Source organism: Melospiza georgiana, chromosome 4, assembly GCF_028018845.1.
Source record: "Melospiza georgiana isolate bMelGeo1 chromosome 4, bMelGeo1.pri, whole genome shotgun sequence".
In the NCBI taxonomy this organism is placed as follows: domain Eukaryota; kingdom Metazoa; phylum Chordata; class Aves; order Passeriformes; family Passerellidae; genus Melospiza; species Melospiza georgiana.
In genome coordinates, this window is record NC_080433.1 from 47,636,845 (window position 1) to 47,659,958 (window position 23,114).

The 23,114-nt window shown below is 39.3% G+C and overlaps 2 protein-coding genes across 11 annotated transcripts in view; one reads left to right on the forward strand and one right to left on the reverse strand.

The window, feature by feature from the left end:
- The window catches only part of GRIP1 (glutamate receptor interacting protein 1), a 308,043-nt gene extending 300,750 nt beyond the window's left edge, over nt 1-7,293 (forward strand). For all 10 annotated transcript variants that reach the window (XM_058023639.1, XM_058023644.1, XM_058023635.1 and 7 more), the window contains 2 exons: nt 3,812-3,958; nt 5,008-7,293. In XM_058023639.1, coding sequence (XP_057879622.1) covers nt 3,812-3,958; nt 5,008-5,244 — 384 coding nt within the window. In that variant the 3' untranslated portion in view covers nt 5,245-7,293. The remainder of the gene's footprint in view (nt 1-3,811; nt 3,959-5,007) is intronic.
- A 17-nt stretch (nt 7,294-7,310) lies between these two features.
- Nucleotides 7,311-22,193, reverse strand: HELB (DNA helicase B). Its single transcript, XM_058023647.1, has 13 exons — nt 22,004-22,193; nt 20,416-20,790; nt 17,970-18,178; nt 15,813-16,676; nt 14,592-14,763; nt 13,690-13,831; nt 12,615-12,745; nt 11,491-11,575; nt 10,559-10,618; nt 9,809-10,013; nt 9,047-9,181; nt 8,400-8,837; nt 7,311-7,914 (listed from the first exon to the last, which is right to left on the reverse strand). The coding sequence occupies exons 1-13, from the start codon at nt 22,191-22,193 to the stop codon at nt 7,825-7,827; spliced, it is 3,096 nt and encodes a 1,031-aa protein (XP_057879630.1). The 3' UTR covers nt 7,311-7,824.
- Between the last annotated feature and the right edge of the window lie 921 nt (nt 22,194-23,114).

Sequence of the window (23,114 nt, forward strand, 5' to 3'; positions counted from 1 at the left end):
AGCTTGTGTTTTAAATTTGTAACTATTTAATTGCTTATGAAATATGAATTAAATTTCCAAATCCACTTTCTTTTTCCCTTAGGCTCCTGATGTAAATTTAAAAGTCTAATAAATCACCCAGATGGAGATTTTGCTATTGAGATCAGACCTTCCAAAGAGTTGTGATCAGCAGTAGAGATAAACCAGCATGATTTAGGTGTTGTGTGAATTGTCTGCAGTTTTATTCCTTTCAGAGAGGGTTGCTGCAAGTCAAGATGAGGAACCTGTGGAAGGGCTTTGTCCATACCCATGATTGAGTAGAAATTGAGTATTTCAGGTAGCAAGGCTTTTATCAGAGATTCTCTTTGAAGAATATATGTTACCCTGGGAAGAATTAGCCCAAAAATTATAACCTCTAATACAAAAGAAAGTTGTCTGCAGATTACTTCCATCTGAAAAATGTGACAGCTGTCAAACATGCAACAAAGTTAAATTGCTACCTCATTCCTGAAGCAAGCATCAGTTTTTTTAAGTTCCAAGCTCCTGTTAAGCACAGCAAAAGTCAAGAGAAGATAGCCATAAGGGAAGCAGGTTGTAAAAATCTAGGATCTGTATATCTGAAGAACCACAAGCTTCAGGAAATATTTTGAAATGTGTAAGTTGTGATTGATAAACGACTTGGGATGATCATTCCCAATGCCCCTCCTTGTCCCCTGCCTTGCCTGTTCCATAGCAGCCTCTTCCCATTGAATCTCTAGAGCAAAGCCCCTCTTTCATGCCCTTTGTAATTTGAAATGCTCCATTTTTTGTCTCACAAGGTGGGCATGAAGTAGCACATGCATTATTACAGACAAGATCCAGGTTAAGGTGTGCTAATGTGTCGTGGCTCTTCCTGTGGGTGTCTAGAGCTGGATTTGTGTGTGTGCTGTTTGCTGATAGATCACTCACTGAAAACAGGGAAAAAAGCAACTCTGGCATGGAACATATGAATGGGACCACCATCCCTGGTGAGCTGTTCTCCACTCCAGTTTGGCTTTGAGAAGGTCTTGACTGTAATAGTGTCCAGTATGGGAGCTGAAACTTAAAGAAAGATGTTGACCATATGGACAGGATCCAGAGAAAAGCCTTATTTCACATCACTGCAGAGAAAGACAGAATAAAGTGATCTTGATCTCTGTGGATAGCAACAGGCTTAAGCCTCAGCAAGGGTGTTTTAGTTTAGACCCAAGGGAAACATCTGAATGACTAGAAGGGATTACTTTAATAGACTGTGGAATCTTGATCACCGGAGGTTTGAAAATGTGGGGCAGATAAATGTAGGTGCAGTTGATCCTGTCTTAGGACAAGAATGAAGTCTGGATGACTTCAGAGAGTCCCCTCTTTCATGTGCTTTTGTTGTTCATCTGGGGCTGGAGCCAGCTCCATTTGACTCCAGTGCCTGAAGAAGGGGAAAAGAAAAGGAGTAAAAAAGGGAAGTTCCTTTTAAAAAACATGCCACCTGTGCTGGAACAGGACAGAATATTTCAAGTCTGCTTCTCTTAGGCATTATATCCCATTTTTACATGAACTTTTCAAGGCTTCTTGAAGAAGCAGTTAACTTGAAGAACTTCTGTCGTTTGTGATGATGGGGATAAAAAAGTTACTTTGCAAGAAAGGAATTTGAGTCTTGGTCCAGAGCTAGTTATTTTTAATTTCTGCCAGGAAGTACAAATCCAAATCTATCAGTAAAATGTATCTCCCTGCTTTTGTTTTTGTTTTTTTTTTTTAGTCTTGCAGAATGGTGGTCTTACAGCACTTTTGTAGCAGCTTCAAACACACTCTTCATTAAAGCCATGTTAAACATGCTGTGATACCACCAACCAAAAGTCTCTGTTCATAGCAAATTATTAGAATTTCCCTAGAGTCCTGCTGATAATAGCATCTGTTGATACAAATTAAAATCATTCTATGATTAATTACTGTGAATTTGCAGATAGGTTTTTCAGTAGCTAAAATGCCCATTGACTCCTAAAGTTCATGCAGGGATGGAGGACATATGACAGATCAGACATATGGCAAGAAGTTATCTTGGAGGAGGATGGGGGAAAAGAAGGCAAGAAAGTTAAATTCCACAGTCCCTGCAAAGTATGAAATGACAGCTCATACCCAAAAATGTCCCTGGCAGGAAGAAAACCTTTAGCCTGAGGGGACTTTAGGTGTGGCTTTCTGCTTTGCAGGGCTGTTCAGGGGGACAAAAGCAGGGGAAGAGGAGGAGCTGGGGTAAAGTAAGGGACGAAAACTACGTGGGTGTGTTGGTGCTCCCCACGGCACAAGGCTCTGATGTTTGCACAGCAGCCCCACAATGCACCATCCACATTGCAGAGAAAATGGTGCTAAAGCTGCAGCCACTGCCCTTGTGTCCAGCTTCTCTCAACTGCTGCCCAGCACAGCTACCAAACCTACTAGGGAGTGTGATTGCATTCTGGTCACAGCAGGGCTGATACACCCCTAAACCCAAGTCAAGAAAAATGCAGAGAGCAGGAAAGAAACCCAAATCGTTTACTCCTGTTTGGAGACAGCCTGGTCTGTTCTGGCATGCCTTTTCACACTGGCAAGTTAAACAGGAGCTCAGCAGCTTTCTGAAGGCAGCACCAACCAGTGCTGTGCCCCAGCACTGCTGTGCCTTGGCATCCTTCTGTGAAATACCAACCATGTCCTCAGCCTGCTTTGAGCAGGACACTGAACTAGAGACTCTCCAAAGTCCCCTTCAATTCAAATTATTCTGCAATTCAGAAACATCAGGAAGGAATACAGTGGCTGGTGCACACACAAGGATGCAACACATGGAACAGTATTTGTACCAAGTCATTATAAAATTTTGGAACAGTTAATGTCATTTTTATCAGCCAAGGTATGATAAAATCAGTGCATTTTGAATTAAAGGTGATACACGCTACAGCCTTAAAAACAGGGGTTTGACTGTGCAGCTGTAACTCTGCACAGTGGCACAACACTCACACAATTTACTTGCATGGGTCAGCACCCCTGATATGAGGGAGGACCAAGAAAAAATAAAAACCTAAAAAAAGCATGCCACTTACCCACAAAGAAGTCTCTATCTTTATCTGTCAAATAGCTAAATTCACAGAACTATCTGTGAGGACTTACCTTCTGAATAACTGAAAAGCCTTCTCCTAACTGTTTCATCTTCTGTTTCCTGCTTTTTAATGACCACCTCATGGTTATGTAACTGTAAGAACACTGCCTGCAAGCTCTTTCAGAAGGAGCCTTATTTGTGCTTCCTTAAAAGATTGCATTATAACTCTTATACTGAGCACTTCTGAGGTTAGGCTTTACAGGGTGGACCACTGCCTGCCCAAAGCAGGCAGTCTGGAGCTTAAACTGACAATAGTCTTAATTGCAAGACACAACACCAATTGTTTGATTGAGGCCAGATCTTTGTACTTGAAGCAAAACGAATCCATATCTTGTACTCAGATCCTGGCAGCTAGAGAATAGAGAGACAAAACACTAAGAATGAAAAAGTGACACCAGAAAAGGGGGCTAAATACCACAAATTTCCAGCTGACAAGCAGAAATGAAAAGGGCTGTTTATTTAGAGAAGAAAAAGGTGGCTTCTGAGAATATTAACATAATGTCAAAATGGCAACAACTTTAATGTCAAAATGGCGACAACTTTAATTTGTAAGTACCAAATAGTAGGTAAGTGATCTCTCTAATGTGAAAAAAAAAATTAAAAATCACCAAAACCATCCTAGGAAGAAAACCTGCTTCATGCTTGTAGAAATGGGAGGATAGTGTTTTTTCTCATCACATCACCTCTCCTCCACAGGTAACTTTGTACAAGGACTCTGATGGAGAAGACTTTGGGTTCAGTGTCTCAGATGGTTTATTGGAAAAAGGAGTGTATGTTAAAAACATTCGACCAGCTGGCCCTGGTGATCTGGGAGGTTTAAAACCATATGACAGACTTCTACAGGTAATGTTTCTGGCACTGTGCAGGTCTAGCATGAAGGGGCATGACATACAGATTGCTTTGTAAAAAGGTTTATGACCACACTGGGGGTATTTGGGTAGGTGTCTTTGGAGATGTGATTGTAGAAAACTGCACTTTTTCAGTTTTGTTACTTGGAACAGCCCTGTAATCTACATTGCTTATTAAATAATGAGCACCACTGTTTGTTTGTATTTCTGCTGGGAAGGGATGTGTGTAGGGGGACCAGGAAGGACAAATGACCATAATTGCTCTGCACCACAGGCTGTGCTGTGTAGATTTCTGAGATTTCTTTTCTTGGCAAGAAAAGGCAGCACTTCATGGAGCTTTGGAGTTTTATGCAGTGGCACTAAAGCTGGATTTTCCTGTGCAGTCAGGTTTATAGCAACAAATTCTTTCAGAATGCTAAGTATTTTAGCACTCCAAAGGAGACATACAAATGCTCACTAGGAAGCTGCAATTTCCCACATCATTTCCAGACAGATTTTTCTTTCTTGGTTTTCTTGATACAAACCTGAGAATTATTTCTGTGTTTAATCCAAGTGCTTACTGATGTAGCTGGAATAATGTAACACTTACTCAGCACCACACTTTTCACAGTGCCAAGTTAGACTATGATGAAAAAGCCAAATTATTTCTCAACTAGCCTAATAAATTTATATATATTAGGTAAAACCAGAGAGGACTTGAACCGAATTGAAATTACAGATGTGTTCTACTGCATTTTAAGTGACGAACACCATGAAAAACTATGTGCTGTTAAATGTCATTATTGGAGTGAGCATTGTGAAAGCTGGCAACAGCCAGCACCAGTCTAAATATCCCCACCTCTGCAACATTCTCTTTAAAAGTGAACAGAAAAGTTAATTGATGTCTTCAGACCAGACATCACAGTCAAGAAGTCTTATACTTAGCGATTCTCTACTTGGAATAGTTAAATCAAGCTCCATAGTCTCAAGAATAAATTGTTTCTCTTGTGATCTCTTTTATTTCTTCCTAAAACAGTAACAAAAATCAATCTTCTCCTCAATCAGGTAAACCACGTTCGCACCAGAGACTTTGACTGCTGTTTGGTTGTGCCCCTCATCGCAGAATCTGGCAATAAGCTGGAACTGGTCATTAGCAGGAACCCCCTGGCATCGCAGAAAGGAGGCTCAGACCAGCACCCAGCAGGGAGCGGGGAGTGGAGCGAGCCCAGCGCCGCCTTCCTGCAGCAGAGCGCGCACAGCGGCGCCGGCGCGGAGACACGGGACCCCACAAACACCTTATAGCAGGAACCACTGCGCGGGACACCCGGCAACTACGGACAATTATGGTGCTAAATCCATGCCAGAGTGCTCCGAGGTTGAGGCTCAGATGCTGTACAGCACTGAAAAGCACAGGAGGTCAGTTGGTCTGTCTCAAGGCTTCTATTAATCCACGGTTACTTTGGAAGTAGTTTCATTCTTCATTAAGTCATTTTCCATTCTAAGCAATCTAGGATTAGTAACAGTAAAAAAAAAAAAAAAAAAAAAACAAACACATAAGGGCCTTTTTTTTTCCCTAATAAGAAACTGGGGAGATGTTTTAAACATGATCTAAATGTTCTTCTCCCTTCAGCAACAGCAGCTGTTTGAGGGAAAAACATGGAGTTAACCTCTGCTAACAAACAGTAGTGTCCAGGTTATGGTGTTTTTAAAAATCCTTTTATGAGGAAGGTGCTGCTGTCTGATGGACAAGGTTTACTGCACTGGGTTTTCCTGGGAAATAGCTACATCTCTGATTTTGGAAACCTTTATTCGCTGGCGAGAAGGTGCACTCATTAGACAAAGCAGGGTTTAGATGCTGTAACAAAATGCTTGCAGGAAGCTGCAGTCTGCATTGAACATTGCTCCCCACTTCAGCAAACTTTGTTAGAACATATGTTACTCCCTATGCAATGAAATATTTAATGGTATGTCTTGCAACCTGTGGGGATTTTTAAGCAGAGACTTTTTAGTGGGATAAAACCTCTGATGAGGGATTACTGAAAAGAGTGAAACTGAAATGAGTTCAGACAAATTAGAAAGGTTTTTTTAAAAGAAAATGGCTTTTTTAAAATTATGTCAGTGGAGATTGATACAAAAGCTCTTTAATGATCCATAAACCTGTAAACTTGTACTGTCACACATGAGCTTTTTAAGTCAATCAGTTTCTTGAAGGAAGAAAGGTCCTATTTAATATGCTTTGTTTTCAGTCTTCTTTATGATAAACATTACCCCCTGCCACACATTTTTAGAATATAAAATTGTAAATATATTTTACAAACACATCACACAAATTGTCTCCTCTCCCCTCTTCCCCCAAGCAATAAAATACTGCCAGTTGCTTTATATGCTCACCAGCAGCTGCATTGGTTTATTCTGGTATTCAAGTTGTTATTGGTAATTATTGTTATTGGTGAATATAAAGATACTGGATTTGTACATTTGTAGAGTCTCCATATCTAAGCAATCACCTTACAGAGTTGTTTCTGGTCAATTTAAACTGTTTAATGTATCCCTGTTGCTGTTTCCAATACATAAACAAGCTCACCTGCCCTGCACACACACGAGTAGCTCTGATTTCTATTTCAGCACTGCCAGAACAGGTCAGAATGACATTACAGGCTGAATCATGTAAAAAAAAAAAAAACAACAAAACAAAAATTCCAAGGTTCATGAGTCACTTAAATATGTATTTTTATTTGTAACAAATAAGTATTAAACTGTAAAGTATTTTTGTACAAATTTAATACTTTAATAGCATGATATTTATCGTCTATGTTATGTTTTTTGAAATTCAAACTGTTGCAAATATTTGTATGGAAAAACTGTATAAATTGAAATAAACAGTGATTTGAAGACATTAAAAATGAGGTAGAGTTTTTCTACTTCATATTTTTCCCATTTTTTTTCCCACAGTTTTAGAAAAAAAAACATTTTTATATTTGTGGTATACTTTTTCCTACCATATGTGAAAAGAAAAAATTGTTGAAGGTAAGCAGGTTGTCCACATTTTAGTACAATGTGTCTGATGTTTGATTGAACATTCAATTTATTAATTTCAAAACTACAATGCAGCAAGTCCCAAAGCACACATGAGAAAGCTAAAAGTGGAATGTTATTTCAGCTCTGATTTGGAGTTTTGCTTTTCTTACCAAGATCATCATCAGCATAGAACTATTAGCTAAAGCAGCAATGGCAAGTTCTACATCATAGAAAAAGTTTTCTATGTCACTGATTGCAACTTTCTTGTTATGTCTATAACAAGATTAAAACCCATGATCCATCAAAGTTTCATGGCCACAAATCTGCCATCAGTTTTCTATGTCACTGATTGCAACTTTCTTGTTATGTCTATAACAAGATTAAAACCCATGATCCATCAAAGTTTCATGGCCACAAATCTGCCATCAGAAAAACCTAGACCCCTTTGTAAACTGTTTTTTTTTCCTCAAGGAATCAATAGAATTGGCACATCAGTAAGAGCATCTCATCAATATCATAGCATTTGGAGATGGATAAATCTTGGTATGGACAACTAGGAGTCTTTAAACCAAAATACATCCTTGTGTATTTTTTAAGGGAACATCTGGAACCTCAAAGACCTGTAAGTTCAGTCTTCAGCAAAATAAAAGAATTACATGATTTCTGATGACCAGTACACCAGTGAATCTATTAAAAATGGATCTCTGAAAATTTAAGAGGCTCAGTATAAAATAAGCTGTTCTTCACAGAACATACAAAACCAAGAAATCCTTTAAAAGGCACCTGAACATTCAGGATCTCCATCCCAAAAATCTTCAACAGGTTCAATAAAGGTTCATACCAAGACCAATTAATAATTGTCTGTTAGCTTTTGAAGAGTTTCCTGGGAATTTGCTGTCCCAATGAAAGATTCTTAAGTCTGGAAGATCCAAGTGGGGATTCTTCTACTGTTGTCTGTCAAAACAAAAAAAAAGTTACCCAAGCTTGAAACAGAACTAAAATATATTAGCTCCTTCAAAACAGGCACTTTCTCCACGAGCTCAGAAATTACATCTAATGGAAAAAAAAAGCATCTGTTATCAGGTTTGACTTAATAAAAATCAATTTCAATTATTAAATTTTATATACATCTCTCACAGCACGTCACCTAAAAACTGACATTTGTGCACAAACCATAAGCTGATACAGGCTAAGCTGGCTAAGAGATCACTCTGAGAGTAAAAACACATATAAGTTTTCTACTATTGACCTTTTTTCTCTTTATTAGCCATATATTACTCTGCAAAGACATCTGCCAAATTTGACTGCTTCACCAAATACTGGTCAACTTGAAAATTATTAAATAAATGTCAATCAAACAATCGTAACAGTGCCCTGGTGACTTGTGGTGGTGAAAGAGAGTGCAAAAGTTTGAACTTTCTCAGTAAGGAGATACTCACCAGGGGTATTTCTGTAGCATCCTCAGGTGCAGGGATTTGTCTTTTACATGGACTTTGCTGCAGACTGCCCATCTTCTCTTTACTGAGAACTGATGACCCTTCCTGTATCATGAGGTCACTCTGAAGTTCAGGTGGGTCAGGAGCACCTTGAGTAGCAGAAACAGACTGAGCCTTGAGCTCTTGATTTTGCCAGCACCTCTTTGGGGGAGAGGGCATTTGTTCGGGACAGTGGTTTGTTTCTGCAATTGCCTCTCTCAGAAACCTCTGCAAACGCGTTTTTCTGGCGATCTCCTTGCTCTTCACGGCTCTCCGCAGGTGCAGCTCCTCAGCCACGATGTAGACGCGGCAGCGCCCCCTGGTCACAGCCGTGTACACGTGCTGCCAGTGCTGCCGGCCCGCGTTGCCAACCACGTACACCACGGTCCTCTCCTCCGAGCCCTGCAACGCCGGAGAACTCTGATTCAAAGGCTGATCTCCAGGAAACAGTTTAAAAATCGATAGGAGTGAGGAAGTTGGAGGCAACTGGGGATACTCTCGAGGATATTTTCTATCCTGCATTCAAGGAATTCTAGTTTCAAGAAAAGTTTCTGATTCTTTCATGAGAGAATAGAGTGCATTAGCTCAGCTGACAGCTGCTGTGGTTTTACCTGGAATGTGTGAATAGTTCTGGCCCAGGCATGCCTGATGTGACACAGCTTCCTCAGTGCCGTGTAGTTCACAGTGAACATGGAGCCGTCCGTGCTGCTGATGGTCAGCAAGCGCTGCTTATCAATTTCTACATCCTAAAGGAATAGCACAACACTCAGCAGTGAGCCTGGAGCAATGTCTGTACTTCCCTATTCTGGCCTGCCCCGAAATTACAACAGCTGCAAGGTCACCAGCTCAAAGTTTCAGAAGACACTAAACCCAATAAATTGCTGTCTTTCCCTGACCACCTTGAAGGAAAACAGTTTTCACTGTTCAGGGCCTATGCTAACTACTGATACTTTCACTGCTCAACTCACTGAACCCAGCAAAAAAAAAAAACAGTTTTTTGTTGCTGTTACTTTTAGGCCAGCTTGGTTTTCTTCAGGGGAAAACTTCAGCTGTAACATTACTCTTTACTTCAGACCATGTTAAACATTATCTATTTCAATTACAGTACATGTGAGTAGTTACAGACTGTATCTACGCTGAACACAATCACACCAAGTGAAACACATTGTACCAAAAACCCAGAATAGAGGTTTTTTTACTTTTCTACCGTACCTTGCCTCTTCCATGCCTTTTAGACAACTGTTTAGCAGAATTAAGTATGCATTAGGGGCCAAATTTTAAAAGTGTCAATTGTTTTGTTCTGGGGATTCAGCAAGCACTGAATCACTTCCCACCAGGTTTTCTTTGTGCAAGTTCTTGCTGCCAGGACTCACCTCTGTTATGAAAAATATATCTCCATTGCAGAGTCGTTTGCCCTCCTCATTAGACTCTGCAGTGAGTGGGGTTTCTCCACTTCTGCATTCCTGGCCATTAGAACCCTCTCTGACACCACAGGTGGCCAAGAGATCCTTGAGATAAACATTGCGTGTGCTGGCAATCTTGTCCCCAGTTTGAAACAGAAATCTGTTCTTAGGGTCTCTAGGTCAGAGAAAGAAAAAGGGGAAAATGTATTTACAAAGTGTGCATTTACCATCTCTCAGTATTTTTTCTCTTTCCATTCTCTATACTTGACCCAGATTAAAAACTTCAATAATATTCAAAAGAGTTAAGGTAACACATTTGTGTCTTGAACTTTTGTAAAACAAATTGGTAAAAAAACAATAATATAAACCAGTAATACAGAGTAGCCCAAAATATTTCAGAATCTATTTAGAAATCATATAGTAGCAAAAAAAATTTAACCTTGAGGGTTTTTCATGTTGCTTTTATATGAATTTTGAATATTCAATAATAACTTAAAATCTCAGAATTCACATAATGAATTTAAATGAAAAGCCATTTACCACTATTCAAAATGAAGAGCCCATCAAATAAAGTTTATTGTATGAATGATTTATAACATTATCAGATCTAGATGCAACATTGGAAGTTTTAAAATCTTATTTTATGGTGTTGGTCTGGCTATAACACTTTTAAAAACAAAATTAAATTGGTGACAGGAAAAATGCGAAACACTGGCTTACCTGGTTAAATGACCTGAGTAGTGTTGGCAACAAAGTTCATTTATTAGATCACAATCTTGCCTAAATCATACAAAACAAGAACATGAACAGAGTCATTATATACAAAACATACAATTATAAGCAATGTCACATAAGCATTACTTTACAAATAATGGAAAAAGCCCTTTTTCTCTCTGATGCTCTTCTACCACCTATTAGAACAATTACTTATTCAGAGTTTAGAAGACAGAGCAGTAAAGGAACAGTTCTGTCTGAATAGCACAGAAAGCTTTTGCACTGTACACCTAGATTAGCTAGAATTGGTTTTAACATACAGAAGAAAACTAAAGAAAAACTAAAACATGGACAGATTATTTTCTGTCTGTGGATATACTAAAAATAGCAATAAGATTTATTTGCGTTTTAAAGACTTGGAATTTTAACTTTTAAATGCAACTCAAGTACCTATAAATATATTCTAGAAGAATCATACAGAAAAATGACTAATAATAGTATTGTACCTGAATGCAGACTGGAGAAAAAAATTGATACCAGAGTTACTCAGCATTCACAAATCACTTATTAGCTCACTGGGAACCTGTAAATAGTGCATGATTTTTACGTCCTGAGAAAATGTTCTTCACAATTAAAGGTGGAGTTTTTTCTTAAGTACCCTTTTGTGCAGAACTCAAGATTATGGACTATTGGTGCTAGTGCACATTATGACTTTTATCCTTCAGTGTTTCTGCAAAGCCATGCATACTATTCATGCTCCTGTGATTACTGACTTCCAGTCTTTCTCAAAGTGTGTTAGAGCCCTACATCCCACCGTTCCTAGGTGATGAGTATTCTGAGTATCTAGCACTAGTCTCTCCAACTCAACACACTCAGCTATTTTTAGATTGTGGCTGCTAGCAAGGATTTTTTCAATGTCTTCCTGCACACTCCGTTACCTTCTGAAAGCAATGAATTGTGATTGTTTGGCATCCTCCAATCCTGGCCCTTTTTTAAGTAAAATCTTTATTGCAGTTTGTAAATCTGTTTTAAAAGACATAAAAGGTAAGACATGAAAATATTCAGAATTTAAAAAAGAAAAATATAATTCAATATGAAATTGCCTTTGCTTATTTCTTGCTTTAATGACATCTCAACTTGTTTAAAACAAAACAAAGAAACAACCCCCCCCTCCCAAAACTCTCACACAAAATGACACACCCCAAAAGAAACAGAAATACACCATAAAATACCCAGGAAAGCATCATGCAGTTAATCCACTATTAAAATCAGAGAAATAAGACAGATATGGAAAGAAACAAATTCTTATTTCTGCGTAAAACAACAGCTGCATGAAGCATATTTCATGCAAAGTAAGGTTTTGCTACAGCACATTGAAAAGGTAAAGATTAAATATTTTCAAGCCACAGACCTATACACTTGGATTTCACAGAAGAAATCTACCTTCAGTATTCTGCTTGCTGAGTATTTTACTAGAGTAAGATAAGGTGATAATGTTCATACTATTTTTTTCTGCATTCCCCTTGAAGTGTTTTGATGCATATAAAAGAGAGGCCACTCAATCCACTTACACCCAATAAATGTCAAAAAACCCCACTAAACAATGGCTCTAGCCCTGACCCCAAAACATTTTAAGAGCAATACTGCCATCCCTTCTTAGAATTTTCCTAACTCAATTCTACAGCTGGGAGCACATTCCTGTCCAGCACACCACACTGTTAGAGTCACTTTTTACTCAAATGATTCACCTCTGAATCAATTCTGAAAATCTCTTAAGGTTTGACAGCTCCACTACAATATAAAAAGACAACCCCATTTGGTTACAGTGGTGGAAGCTGTCCCCCATTTCAAAGTCTCATTGGTGTGATGGAGCTCTACAGCCCATTCTTTGCACTTACAGGTCTTGTTGTGTGTACTTACTTAGAAGGCAAAAGACAAACTATGAATGTAGCATTTAAATTTATGCCACAAACAAAGCCAATTAAAATTTTCCCAAAATTTTTGCTCCAGACAATAGTCTATGCTTTACCAAAGGGAAAATCAAGATCAGAAACTGACATACTCTCACAATTCCCGCCAGCAGGCAAAGCAATAAAAATAAATTTCTTCTCTGGGATTGGCATTGTCATTTCCTCATTCCAAGCAGAAACTTTCAGCACCTCATCAAATTCAGGAAGCTGCCGGTGAGAGATTCTGGAGCAGAGCATTGGAGGAAAAACAAAAAGTTATTTTCAGTTACAGAATTCCAGCATATCATCATCTGCATCAGCCTGAAGTTCACCACCTAGAAATCTTTTGTCATCTACTCTATATTGCCTGAAAACTCTTTCCTCAGAGCATAACTTGATTTCACATTGAAAAAATTGGTAGTTTGTTCTCTAAACCCTCCATCACTGCAGCAGATACTTAGTATTACTCATACAGTTCTTCTCATGGGAGCAAAATGGAGTGAAACAGAAGTGTTATCAAAAAATAAGTAAGAATGTTTGTGAAACACTTAGTGGTTCTGGACATCTTGCAAATGTTCAGAATATTCTTAAATTCAAATAATATCAAAACCTAGATTTTCTTCTTAGAGGTTTAAAAAAGAAATCAAGCACTGATAGGATAATTTCCACAACAAAAGTAATGCAAATGCTGGAAACATTTAGACTCTTTAGCTATTGAAGAGAAAAAAATACAAACAACCTGTGATGTAATGGCCCTTGACATCTAAAGTCTCCAAGCAATTCAGTCTGTTTTAGTTGTTGTCATGCTTACCAGCAATGTCTTTAAAACTTCATTTTTAGAGGAGCAATTGTCAGCCATATTAGAAGGCATAAAGTCAGTTGCGCATTTACAACTCATTTGAAAGCAGAGAGTATCTGACAGCATAATAGTGAAACACATCCCATAAAATTCAAGAGCATTCCAACACACACTTTTTTTGTCCAATATATATGTCTGAAAAAATCTGTAGAGTTTTGTTGTTGTTGTTTTGGAGGGTTGCTTGTTTTTAAAACCAATGTGATGGATTTGGACTAAAAAAACTAACAGAAGCAATACTACAGAGTCAAATCTGGATGCAGGGCTATTTGCATGGAAAAGGCCAGGCAAGAATTACAAGGATTCTTCACACACACATCAGGATATCCTACCTTGACGCATTGTCTACAATTAGTTGTGATTCAGCTCTGTGGTTAGTTCGCAGTTCCACAGAAAAGCCTCTTGATTTTAGACCCTCAAAGATATCAGCTAACATGTTTCCTGGGTCTATGCTTGGCAGCTGTCTAGTGTCACCTAAACAGAATGCGTGTTAGTCTTTGTGAGAAGGAATAACATATCAGCTGAAAACTGTCCTTAAAAAAATGAATACTTGTATGAACAAATACTCACACGTCTACATAGTAACATCCATCCTTAATGCAATTCACACAAAATCAAACTTTCAAGAATCTAAGAAACTTTGGGAATAAGGCTGTAGTGTAGTTTTCTTATACTCCTCACCCAGTAATGCTTTACTAGCAAGTGCAAATCCTTCTGCCTGATCTGCACTGACAGTGATCACATCTTACCCAAACCCACTTTGAAAGCTACGTATTTAAAAACAAATGCCATAAATAGCGTGTCAAAAAGGAACCTCTAAGAAAGCATAAAAAATTGACTTTACATTTCTTTGCTTTCCTTTTTAAATTAAAACAAGATGATCCTAGCATTAAGAATGACATGAAAACTCCCTTCTAACAAACAATTCATATGCTAACAACAGCTCCTTCACATTTAAGGAAATCAGAAAAGTTTTCCGTTTGCAAGATGTAATAACCTACCACATGGAAGTCAGAATAAGACAAAACACTGCTAAAACAGATAATGGAGATACTGATACTTTCATACTGACATTTGGGAAATTGTCTACCTCATGTGACCTTAAGAAATAGCAGAAGTATCCAAGTACAGAACAATGTAACATTTTAAGAGACTCAGTGCGAGCTCTGATACTTACACTGTATATTGGGCATTATGAAACATTGTACAATGCTAAATTTGCTGTTTCACTTACCTAGAATAATAAGCTTAGCAAGCTGAGCATGCTCACACAAGAGTTTCAAAACTAAACTAAGAATGCGTACAGACACCAAACTTCCTTCATCCACAATGAGAACTGTAACTGCAGAAAATTTCCACGGCTGTTGTTGGTCACTCCGCCTCCACGACTTAAAGCTACAGATAATCTAGAAACAAATAAAGCAAGCTCTGACACTAATCAACTCTAAGCTATGTCATATAAGTACAGTGTGGTATCATCTCATGTATGCAGAGCTATTATCCAAAATTCTGAACTTACACCTGTAAAGACCCAGAAGACTCAACCATTTTGTCTTATTTTCTTCCTCAGTGAATGCATTTCTAGCTGAGATTAGCAACACTGACTTACATAAAAGCATAATCTTTTTTTCCTGCAGAAATTGTTAAACACACTAGGTCAGCGATTAGGTTGCTCAGTAACAGAACACCTCCTACTACAACTTGCTGTCATTAATAATACCCAAAATTGCATGGGGAAGGGGAACAGGCAACTAACTATCCAGTCCCCAAAGATAAAATAAACCAACAGTACTTTTTATGTTATTATAATTTCTATTTATATGGGTTACTATGTAACTCCAATGTCTTCTTGGCACTGTTGCTACCTAGAACAAGACAGACTTGGCCTAAGTTTATTAACAAAGTTTGCTTTATACATTTTTCTAAAAAAAATTCCACAATACCTAACATTAATTAAGGAAACACTGTGCAAATGAGATTTCTCTCATTATTCAGCTCCAGGCTACTGATGTTTTCATGTACATGCTGCTATGATTGCTAGGCAACTAGAATCCTAGATCTAGGATCCTAGAAAACAGCTCTTCCACCTAGAAATCATTTTTGTCTTCATTAAACTAAAATGCGGAACTGAGAAGCTGAAAAAATTAGATGCCCTAGAGTAGCACAAGTTTCAGATGTATATAAATAGTAAAGAAACCAAAGTTAGAAAATAATGTATTTCAAGTGACTGATTTATGATTCCCCCAAAACATAATGCTGATTTTCAGATGCTGATAAGCTGTACCCAAGCATTAACATTAGTAACACTAATAGGCTATACATTTCTTAAGGGAAGTCCTATAACAAGCTGCTTTTCTTTTCTAAAACAAGAATGAACAGTGTCAAAATATGTTTCAGAACCCAATTAAAAAAAAAAAACAAACAAGAAACAAAACCCAAAACAAACAAACCTTACCTGATGTAGTGTATATGCAGGAAGCTGCGTTTTTTCTCTCAAAAGACTTGTTGCCCTCCCTGTAGGTGCAGTGAATAGTACATTCAAATATTTTTTTGCATACATATTCTCTGGTTCCCAGCAGTGATCAAATGTATTCCATTCCTCAGATGCATCCAAGTCTCCTTCAAAGACCTTGGAAGCAGCTTCCACTTCTTTTTCCATTTGCTTTAAGTGACGAAAAAGGCAGCTAACTATTGTACTCTTCCCACAGCCTCCTTTTCCACTTATGATTGTGACAGGATTAGAACAAATTTTTTCTACAGCAATCACCTGATCTTTGTCTACCTCTGCTTTACTTTGGATACCAGACATAGAGCCCACCTCCTTTTCGGGAAAGTGATTTTCACCATTATGACTGTCTGGATTATTTTCCTCTATTTCATGTGCCTGGGTAATATTCATTTTGTTATCTACAGTTTCTCCTGGTGCCTCAGAAATGCTAAGTATCTTTCTGACATCCACATCTAGTTTCCATGTGTGTTTTGCCAGAAGGTCACCTACATACATTGCAATGTCTCTTTCAGATTTGTAAAGATGAGGCAGAAACACCAGCTTTTTCTCTCGTATCACTACATTCTGATCTTTCAAAAACTCAAGAGATTGCCAAACATGCTCGATGGACATGTGTTTGGATAGCAAACGAGCTAATTCATCTTGATCTTCATATGTGTGTCCCATTTGTCTGCAGCGTGTCTTGAGCTGATCATACAGAATTAATGCATTCTTCTGCAAGACAGGAATCTTCCAGAGGAGATGTTCACACTGACAGAAGGCAGCCCACGTTGCCTCACAGTAAGGAATGTTCAACTCCTTATACATAATCTTCTCCCCAAAAAGAGTAAAAGCAAACATAGATTTATTTCAGAACATGTTAGCCTCTTGCTGAACAACATTCCTCCTAGTAAATACAAATTGCAATTCAGAAGGTGGAAGTTTGCAAAAATTTGCATATTTTTCATAAAGTAAAATACTTAAAAGTATGCTGGAATAAGTCCTCTTACTTACTCATCTGTATGAAACAGAAACTTTAAAAATAAAAAACCTGGCAAAGAAATTGGGTACTAGGGAAGAACTCATGCACACCAAATTCAACATTTTCATGTAAACGTACACAAACTGTAGAAACAGTGCACAGGAAAGCCAGTAGCCAGAATACTGTTCCTAATTCTGAACGTGTTCAAGAAATATGCCACCTCTACAGACACTACCACAAAATAGTGAAAGATCGAGATGTGCAAAACAGATGAACTACTGAGAGCAAGAAAAATTAAATGTACTTGCTCAGTTGTAAGAGAAAAAGCTAAAGAGAGTCTTCAAGCAATAAAAAACTGCAGTGAGAATGCAGGTCCTTGAAGCAAGAGAGCAGCAAGTCCATATTGCATAAGGAACAGTCAAACTGGACATCAGGAAAATCTTTTCAAAGGAAATTACGTGAAACACTGGAATATATTGGCTACCCTGCTGAATCTCTGAAATTAGATTAAGGCAAGTCAGAACCTCCATCAGTAAAGCACTGGAGGCCTAAAGAAGGAAAACCAACCACATTTGTGAACACCTAATGCTCTCATGTAAGGTCCAGGACTGCTAAGGTGAGGTGCAGCAGCAAAGCTCACAGCAAGTGCAGCAAAGGAAAACAGCAAGGTAAGCAGCCACTGCAAATTCCATTGCAAAAAACAAACTACTGGACCAGATGACCTCTTACAGAGAAACTTATCAACCTTACTATGAAAGCATAGATTTTGTTCTATATATCAGGAACAAAAGTCTCACTTACCAGTATAAAATTGAAGAGAACAGTTGAGGATTTTAAATTTGCTAACTTTTGGCCCAATTACCTCAAGCACTTTATTTTCTGTCTCTTGTAGAAAATACTAAACAAATGGTTGTAACAGAACTACTTTCTAAAATCTTCTGAGATTAATTAATTCTAGACCAAAGGGAAAAACAAAACCCTTGCTAAAACTGAGTCCTGTACATCATCCATTTCCAAATAAGCTACGCTCAGCCCCTACAAATGCCCATTCAATCAAGTGAACCCAGCTAAAACAGTACTGCAGTCTAATGCACCTCAAATGCAGCACACACCTTATTTTTACCATACATAACATTACTTACCCTGCTGAATCCAAGTTTCCATGGCTCATCCTTTAGTATCTCATCCAGTTTTGTTCCCATCTCATCAGCCACCTCCTCATCATCCACATCAGCCTCTCCTCCCCAACATATCTTATCTAACAGACCGCAGAAGTGGCGTGGCAGAAGAACTGGCAAGAACTCCAGAATCCTTGGAAAGGCCAGAGCTCCCAATACAGCCTTTCCTGCAACTGCACACACCATAAACACAGCAATTTTTATGTCATCTACAAAGACTGTTGCAAAGAAATTTACACTGACTCTGGCTTCATCCTTCTGCTTTCATTATATCCAAGACATTACAAATTCCTCTCATTTTCTTAGCTTTCATAACACTTTTCAATTTTTTTTAAAGTCTGTTTTCCCTGAACTGCCTTAAGAAAAAAGAAAAAAAACAAGGTAAACAGATGACATAAAATCAGCAACTAAATGTATTCACCTGGAAAATATGTACCATTCACTTGGTTTAAACTGCATACTCAACAGCATTTTGTAGAAAGTCAGTTCAGACCTCACTATGCCTGCCTCTTACCTAGAAGTAATTTTCATACAGATGTACAGAAGAACATTTCAAATTCAAAATATAAAAAAAAGGCTTCTATATTTGTAGTATCAGATCATTAGAGGAATTTAACAAAAAAGTGCTCTCCACTAGCTTTCTCAATGACCCCAAAATTAAGCTATCACTTTCCCTATTTACATCAGTCATGGGCTAAGAGTGAGGAATAATGAAACTGATTTGCTCTATATTTTGCTTTAAAAAGGTAATTTCAGAAGAAAGAAAAACAAATTTAAACAGAAAGTGAGACTTTCAGAATCTGTAGCTCTTGGAAAAAAATAGGCTATTTTTAATTAAGTGTTAAGGAAAAGTTAAACCACTAATTTTTCTCAAATACTTTTTCTGATCACTGTCTTATCCTCATAAAGCCAGACCTTTTCCCTTTTAAGCAAGTACTTTATTTACACACAAATCATCAATACACACTATTTCCACACACAAAAAAATACCATGAAGGCTTGAAGAACAAACTACTTAAGCCCATAACAATTAACGACAACTAAAAGAATTTACAATACTAACAGTAGCAACTGGGGTAGGGGGAGGGTCCATATTGCTCAATGATAAAGATTAACACTTAAAACGTAGCAAATTAATTTCAGCTAGATACTAGGGAAAAATCACCAACTACAAGAAAGGTGAAGAGCAGGCACACTGTGCAATCTTTTCTATCATTACAAAATGAGAACAAAAAGCCTGAAAGACTACAGAACACTCTCCTCCTCTTACCAATGGGATCTGAAGTACAGGCAGTTCAAGTCTAGCAGAGGCCCTGAATCATGCTGTTACACACAGTCTGACATCCAAAAGCGATGCCACCTCCATCATCTGACCTGACGCTGCCCAGAGAAAACTCTGTTTGCTTACACCTAACAGCAGGTAGACCCAACCTGTGTGCACAGGTCATGGAAACAGACCATCAGAGCAGACCAGAGCTCTAACTGAGGCCACACCTCAGACACGCCAACTTTCTCATATTTCAGTGTTTTCATATTTCAGACCAGCTGTCTGGTCCCACAGAGTGAATGCCCTTTATGGACTGGAGTACCCCAGGAATGCAGGTGGAACACCTTGTTTGGGTTTCATCCAGCAGGGATACTCAGTCAGTACTCTCAGAGATTGCACCACAGCGGGGACAAGGGGGATGTCAGCTTTAAAAGCACACTCCTGATCCAGTCTCTAACACTCACACTCATGCAATCACACCAACATTGCCCACAACAGTACCCTCAGCAGTCTGAAGTGGAGACACTCCAATGCTTCCACAGTCTGCTCCCAGCCATACCAATTTGCTGACAGTGGGACCCAAACACACCTAGACAGACTATTTAGTGCAGTTGGTTAGGACTACACTCAACTCCTTCACTGATCCCTGTACTACAGAGAAGCACCTATACTACTTCTGAACATGTGCCAGCCCTAAAAAGCCATCACCACCGTGCCTAAGTAGTGATGAACCCATTTTTCAATAAGCCTTGTTATAGCTGAATAAACTACAGGAAGCACCAGTGTCCTTGCATGCTAGAATCACAGAAGCATAGAATAGTTTGGGTTGGACCTTAAAGATCAACTAGTTCCAAACCCCTGCCACTGGCAGGGACACCTTCCAGGAGACCAGGCTGCTCAGAGCCCCATCCAACCTGGCATTAAGCACTTCCAGTGATGGGGAATCCCTAGCACATACAATTCTTGGCCTACAGAATTCAGCAAAGTCCTTCTGTATGCCTATCTTTAACTGATAAATTGTCTTGCTGTCCTGACATATTTTAAAATAAAAAAATCATTTGAATACACGTTAGTTTGAATGCTGTATAAGAGAGAAAACTCCTTAGATTATAAAACAATTGGAACAGTACAGGATATACCTACGTGATTTTGAAACATAATGGAAGATGTTGTAATCCTTGGTATCTCTTTTGATCCCTCTTGGCTGTAGCTGTGAAACTTGGAACTGTTTCAGTTTTTCTTCGAGGTTGCTAAAACTCAGCACAGACTCCATAGGGAGCCAAGCAAAAAATTTTTCTTTCCAATCTGCAGGAACACAACACTCCTCAAGAAAGAGTGAAAATACTTGTCGGTTGTTTTCTTCTACATCAGTCCGCAGAAAATACGATGGATATCCTTGCACAAAGTACTTCGACCCCATTTTTTTAGCTTTAACATTAACTTTCCACCAAGGGCCAACTAATGGAAAACGTCCAACCACTTCATACTCCTTTTTGGAGCCACATTCCTGTATAATAACTGAATCATTAAAAAAAAAAAACAAATCCAGTGTTACTTGGCAGTCATAAAAATTAAAACTTTGTGTTGATTAAGAGTATTGTTGGTTCAATACTTTTTTTTGGTCTTTTCTGTAAGTTACAGTAGTAATAGTAAAGCAGGGGTTTTCATAAACTCCTGATGCCTGTCTCTCCACTAATATTTAAAAAAGAAAGTGAAACCAAACTCAGAAACAAGCACTAAAACTTCTTCTCTAAGCATGAGGAATAAATCTTGCCTATGAATTTATTACACTAATGAAATACACATGGTATAATATTATGGCTTACTATTTATTCCACCTCATGTTTATAGCTGAATTTGAAACAGTTTTATCACAAAGCATTCTATCACAATGCCTAAATAATCTTCAGATACATTTGTATACCAAATATTTCCCATGACTGGAACCACCAAAATTATAACGAATTAATATATTTAATTCTTAACATTTTGTACGACCTGGTTTGCCTTCTCTTTGCCTTAAAAAAAAAAAAAAATACACCATTCCCTGATCAGCAACTGGGGAGCAACTGCTATGACCAGAACAATGTGGGCACCTATGTTCGGCAGGGCCTCTTCCTCACCAGGACAGCTCTTAGGTCTGTAATAACTTACTCGTTTCTTCCTGGTTATTTAGCTCAGTTTAGCCATTTTAACAACAACTTGCAGATAAAATACTTTTTAGGCAGACGTTGCTCCAACTTCACCTACTTTTCCAAGCTCTAAACAGAAAGTTGGAAGTCATTAACGTCAAGTATCAACACGCTCGTATGCCATAAAAAAAAAAGTGCATGCTTTGTGTAGAGTTAATTTGAATGGGAAACCTTATATTTTCTAACTGCTGCAATCCTGTGCCCCCGGAAAAGCAGAGACCACGCTTCCCTCGCACTACCTATTCACCGCCTACTTCGGTTCCCAGTCCCTTCGCGCGCCATCAATTCCGGCAGTGAGGCAGGGCCGAGCCAGGACCGTCCCCAGGCGCACAGCGCCGCGCCCGGGCGGGCGGGCCGGGGCCGGGGCTGCCTCCCCGCCGCCATTCATGCGGCGCCGGCCCCGCTCGCCTCCCCGCGCCCTGCCCGGAGCCCCGAGCCCCGCGCAGGGAGGGCACCGCGGCCCTGCCCGTCCGGCCCGGCCAGGCCTGGCCCGCTCCCGCCGCCCCTCACCGGCCCGGCCCGCTCCCGCCGCCCCTCACCAGCGCGGCGCGGGGGCAGCGCGGCCGGCAGCTCCGTGCCGGCGGCCTCCAGGAGCGCATCCTCCGCCAACAGCTCCTCGAAGTCCTCGTCGCTTTCCTCATCGTCGTCCGCCGCCTCCCAGCGCGGCAGCGGCCGCAGGTGCCCCCAGAGCTCCAGGAGCGCGCCCCGCAGCCCGCCGGCCTCCGCCATGCCGGCCCCGCCGCCGGTCTGCCCGCCCCCGAGCAAGGGCGGGACGGCGCGCCCGGGTCGGGACCGTCCGCAGCGACGAGTTAATTTTTTATTTTTTATTTTTTTTTAACACTTTGGGACATAATTCTCTGTGTTTACATGACCCCTATCACAAAACTATCACAAAACATCGCACTTCCAGTCTATCAGATTGTGTTTCGCCCACGTGCCCCCAGAGTAGTTTAATGTTGTGTGTAACTGGCAAACTCTTCTCCCGAAGGCCCTCATTGAAAACCACCTTTCCTTCCCTGCACTGGAACCCTGGCAGCTGCTGCTTAGTCTTCACTTTTGCTCAACACCGCATCCTTGCCTTTTCTGAAACCTTCATTGATGCAATACCAAGCTTTCTAATCTTTAGTATTAAACTCTCACTGAAGACCCCAGAAATCCTGCTGTTCAGACATGAAAGCAAGTCTTTCTACAACCTGTTTTAAACAGATTTTCACTCATTAGTAGTTAGCAGGTGTGAAAAATGCATATATTTTATGATTGGCCTTTCGCAAATATTAAAATGAATATTATATGTGTTGTGTTAGAAAGTAATGCTGTATTAATTCTCTTAAGTACTGTGTTAAATATAGTTTTAGGTTATAAAAATTGTTAAAATAAAAACTATGCTATGTAAGATGCTTTGTTTAACAGAAAGGGCTTGCAGCGAGATAGCAGCCACAGGACACCTACATCTTTCAGAGAAAGGGAATTTATTGCCTTTTTATCAGAAGAAACTAACTTCTTCCCGCCTTGGAGGCACTGTTAGGATTAGAAGGAAGAAGCTGACAATGACCAGACAGAATCCTGTGTTTGAATGGAATTTATTCATCATGTGAAATGTATGAACATGCAACGGGCTATTGTTCTTAAGGGTTAATCCTTTGTTAACGG

Excerpts from the sequence above, each read along its gene's own strand:
- HELB (XM_058023647.1), bottom strand. The coding sequence starts at position 22,193 with ATGGCGGAGGCCGGCGGGCTGCGGGGCGCGCTCCTGGAGCTCTGGGGG. Across the intron at positions 18,179-20,415 it reads CCATTATGTTTCAAAATCAC|TTGCAGGAAAGGCTGTATTG; the intron begins GTAGGTATATCC and ends TGGTGTGTGCAG. Across the intron at positions 10,014-10,558 it reads TACTCAGGTCATTTAACCAG|AGACCCTAAGAACAGATTTC; the intron begins GTAAGCCAGTGT and ends TCTCTGACCTAG.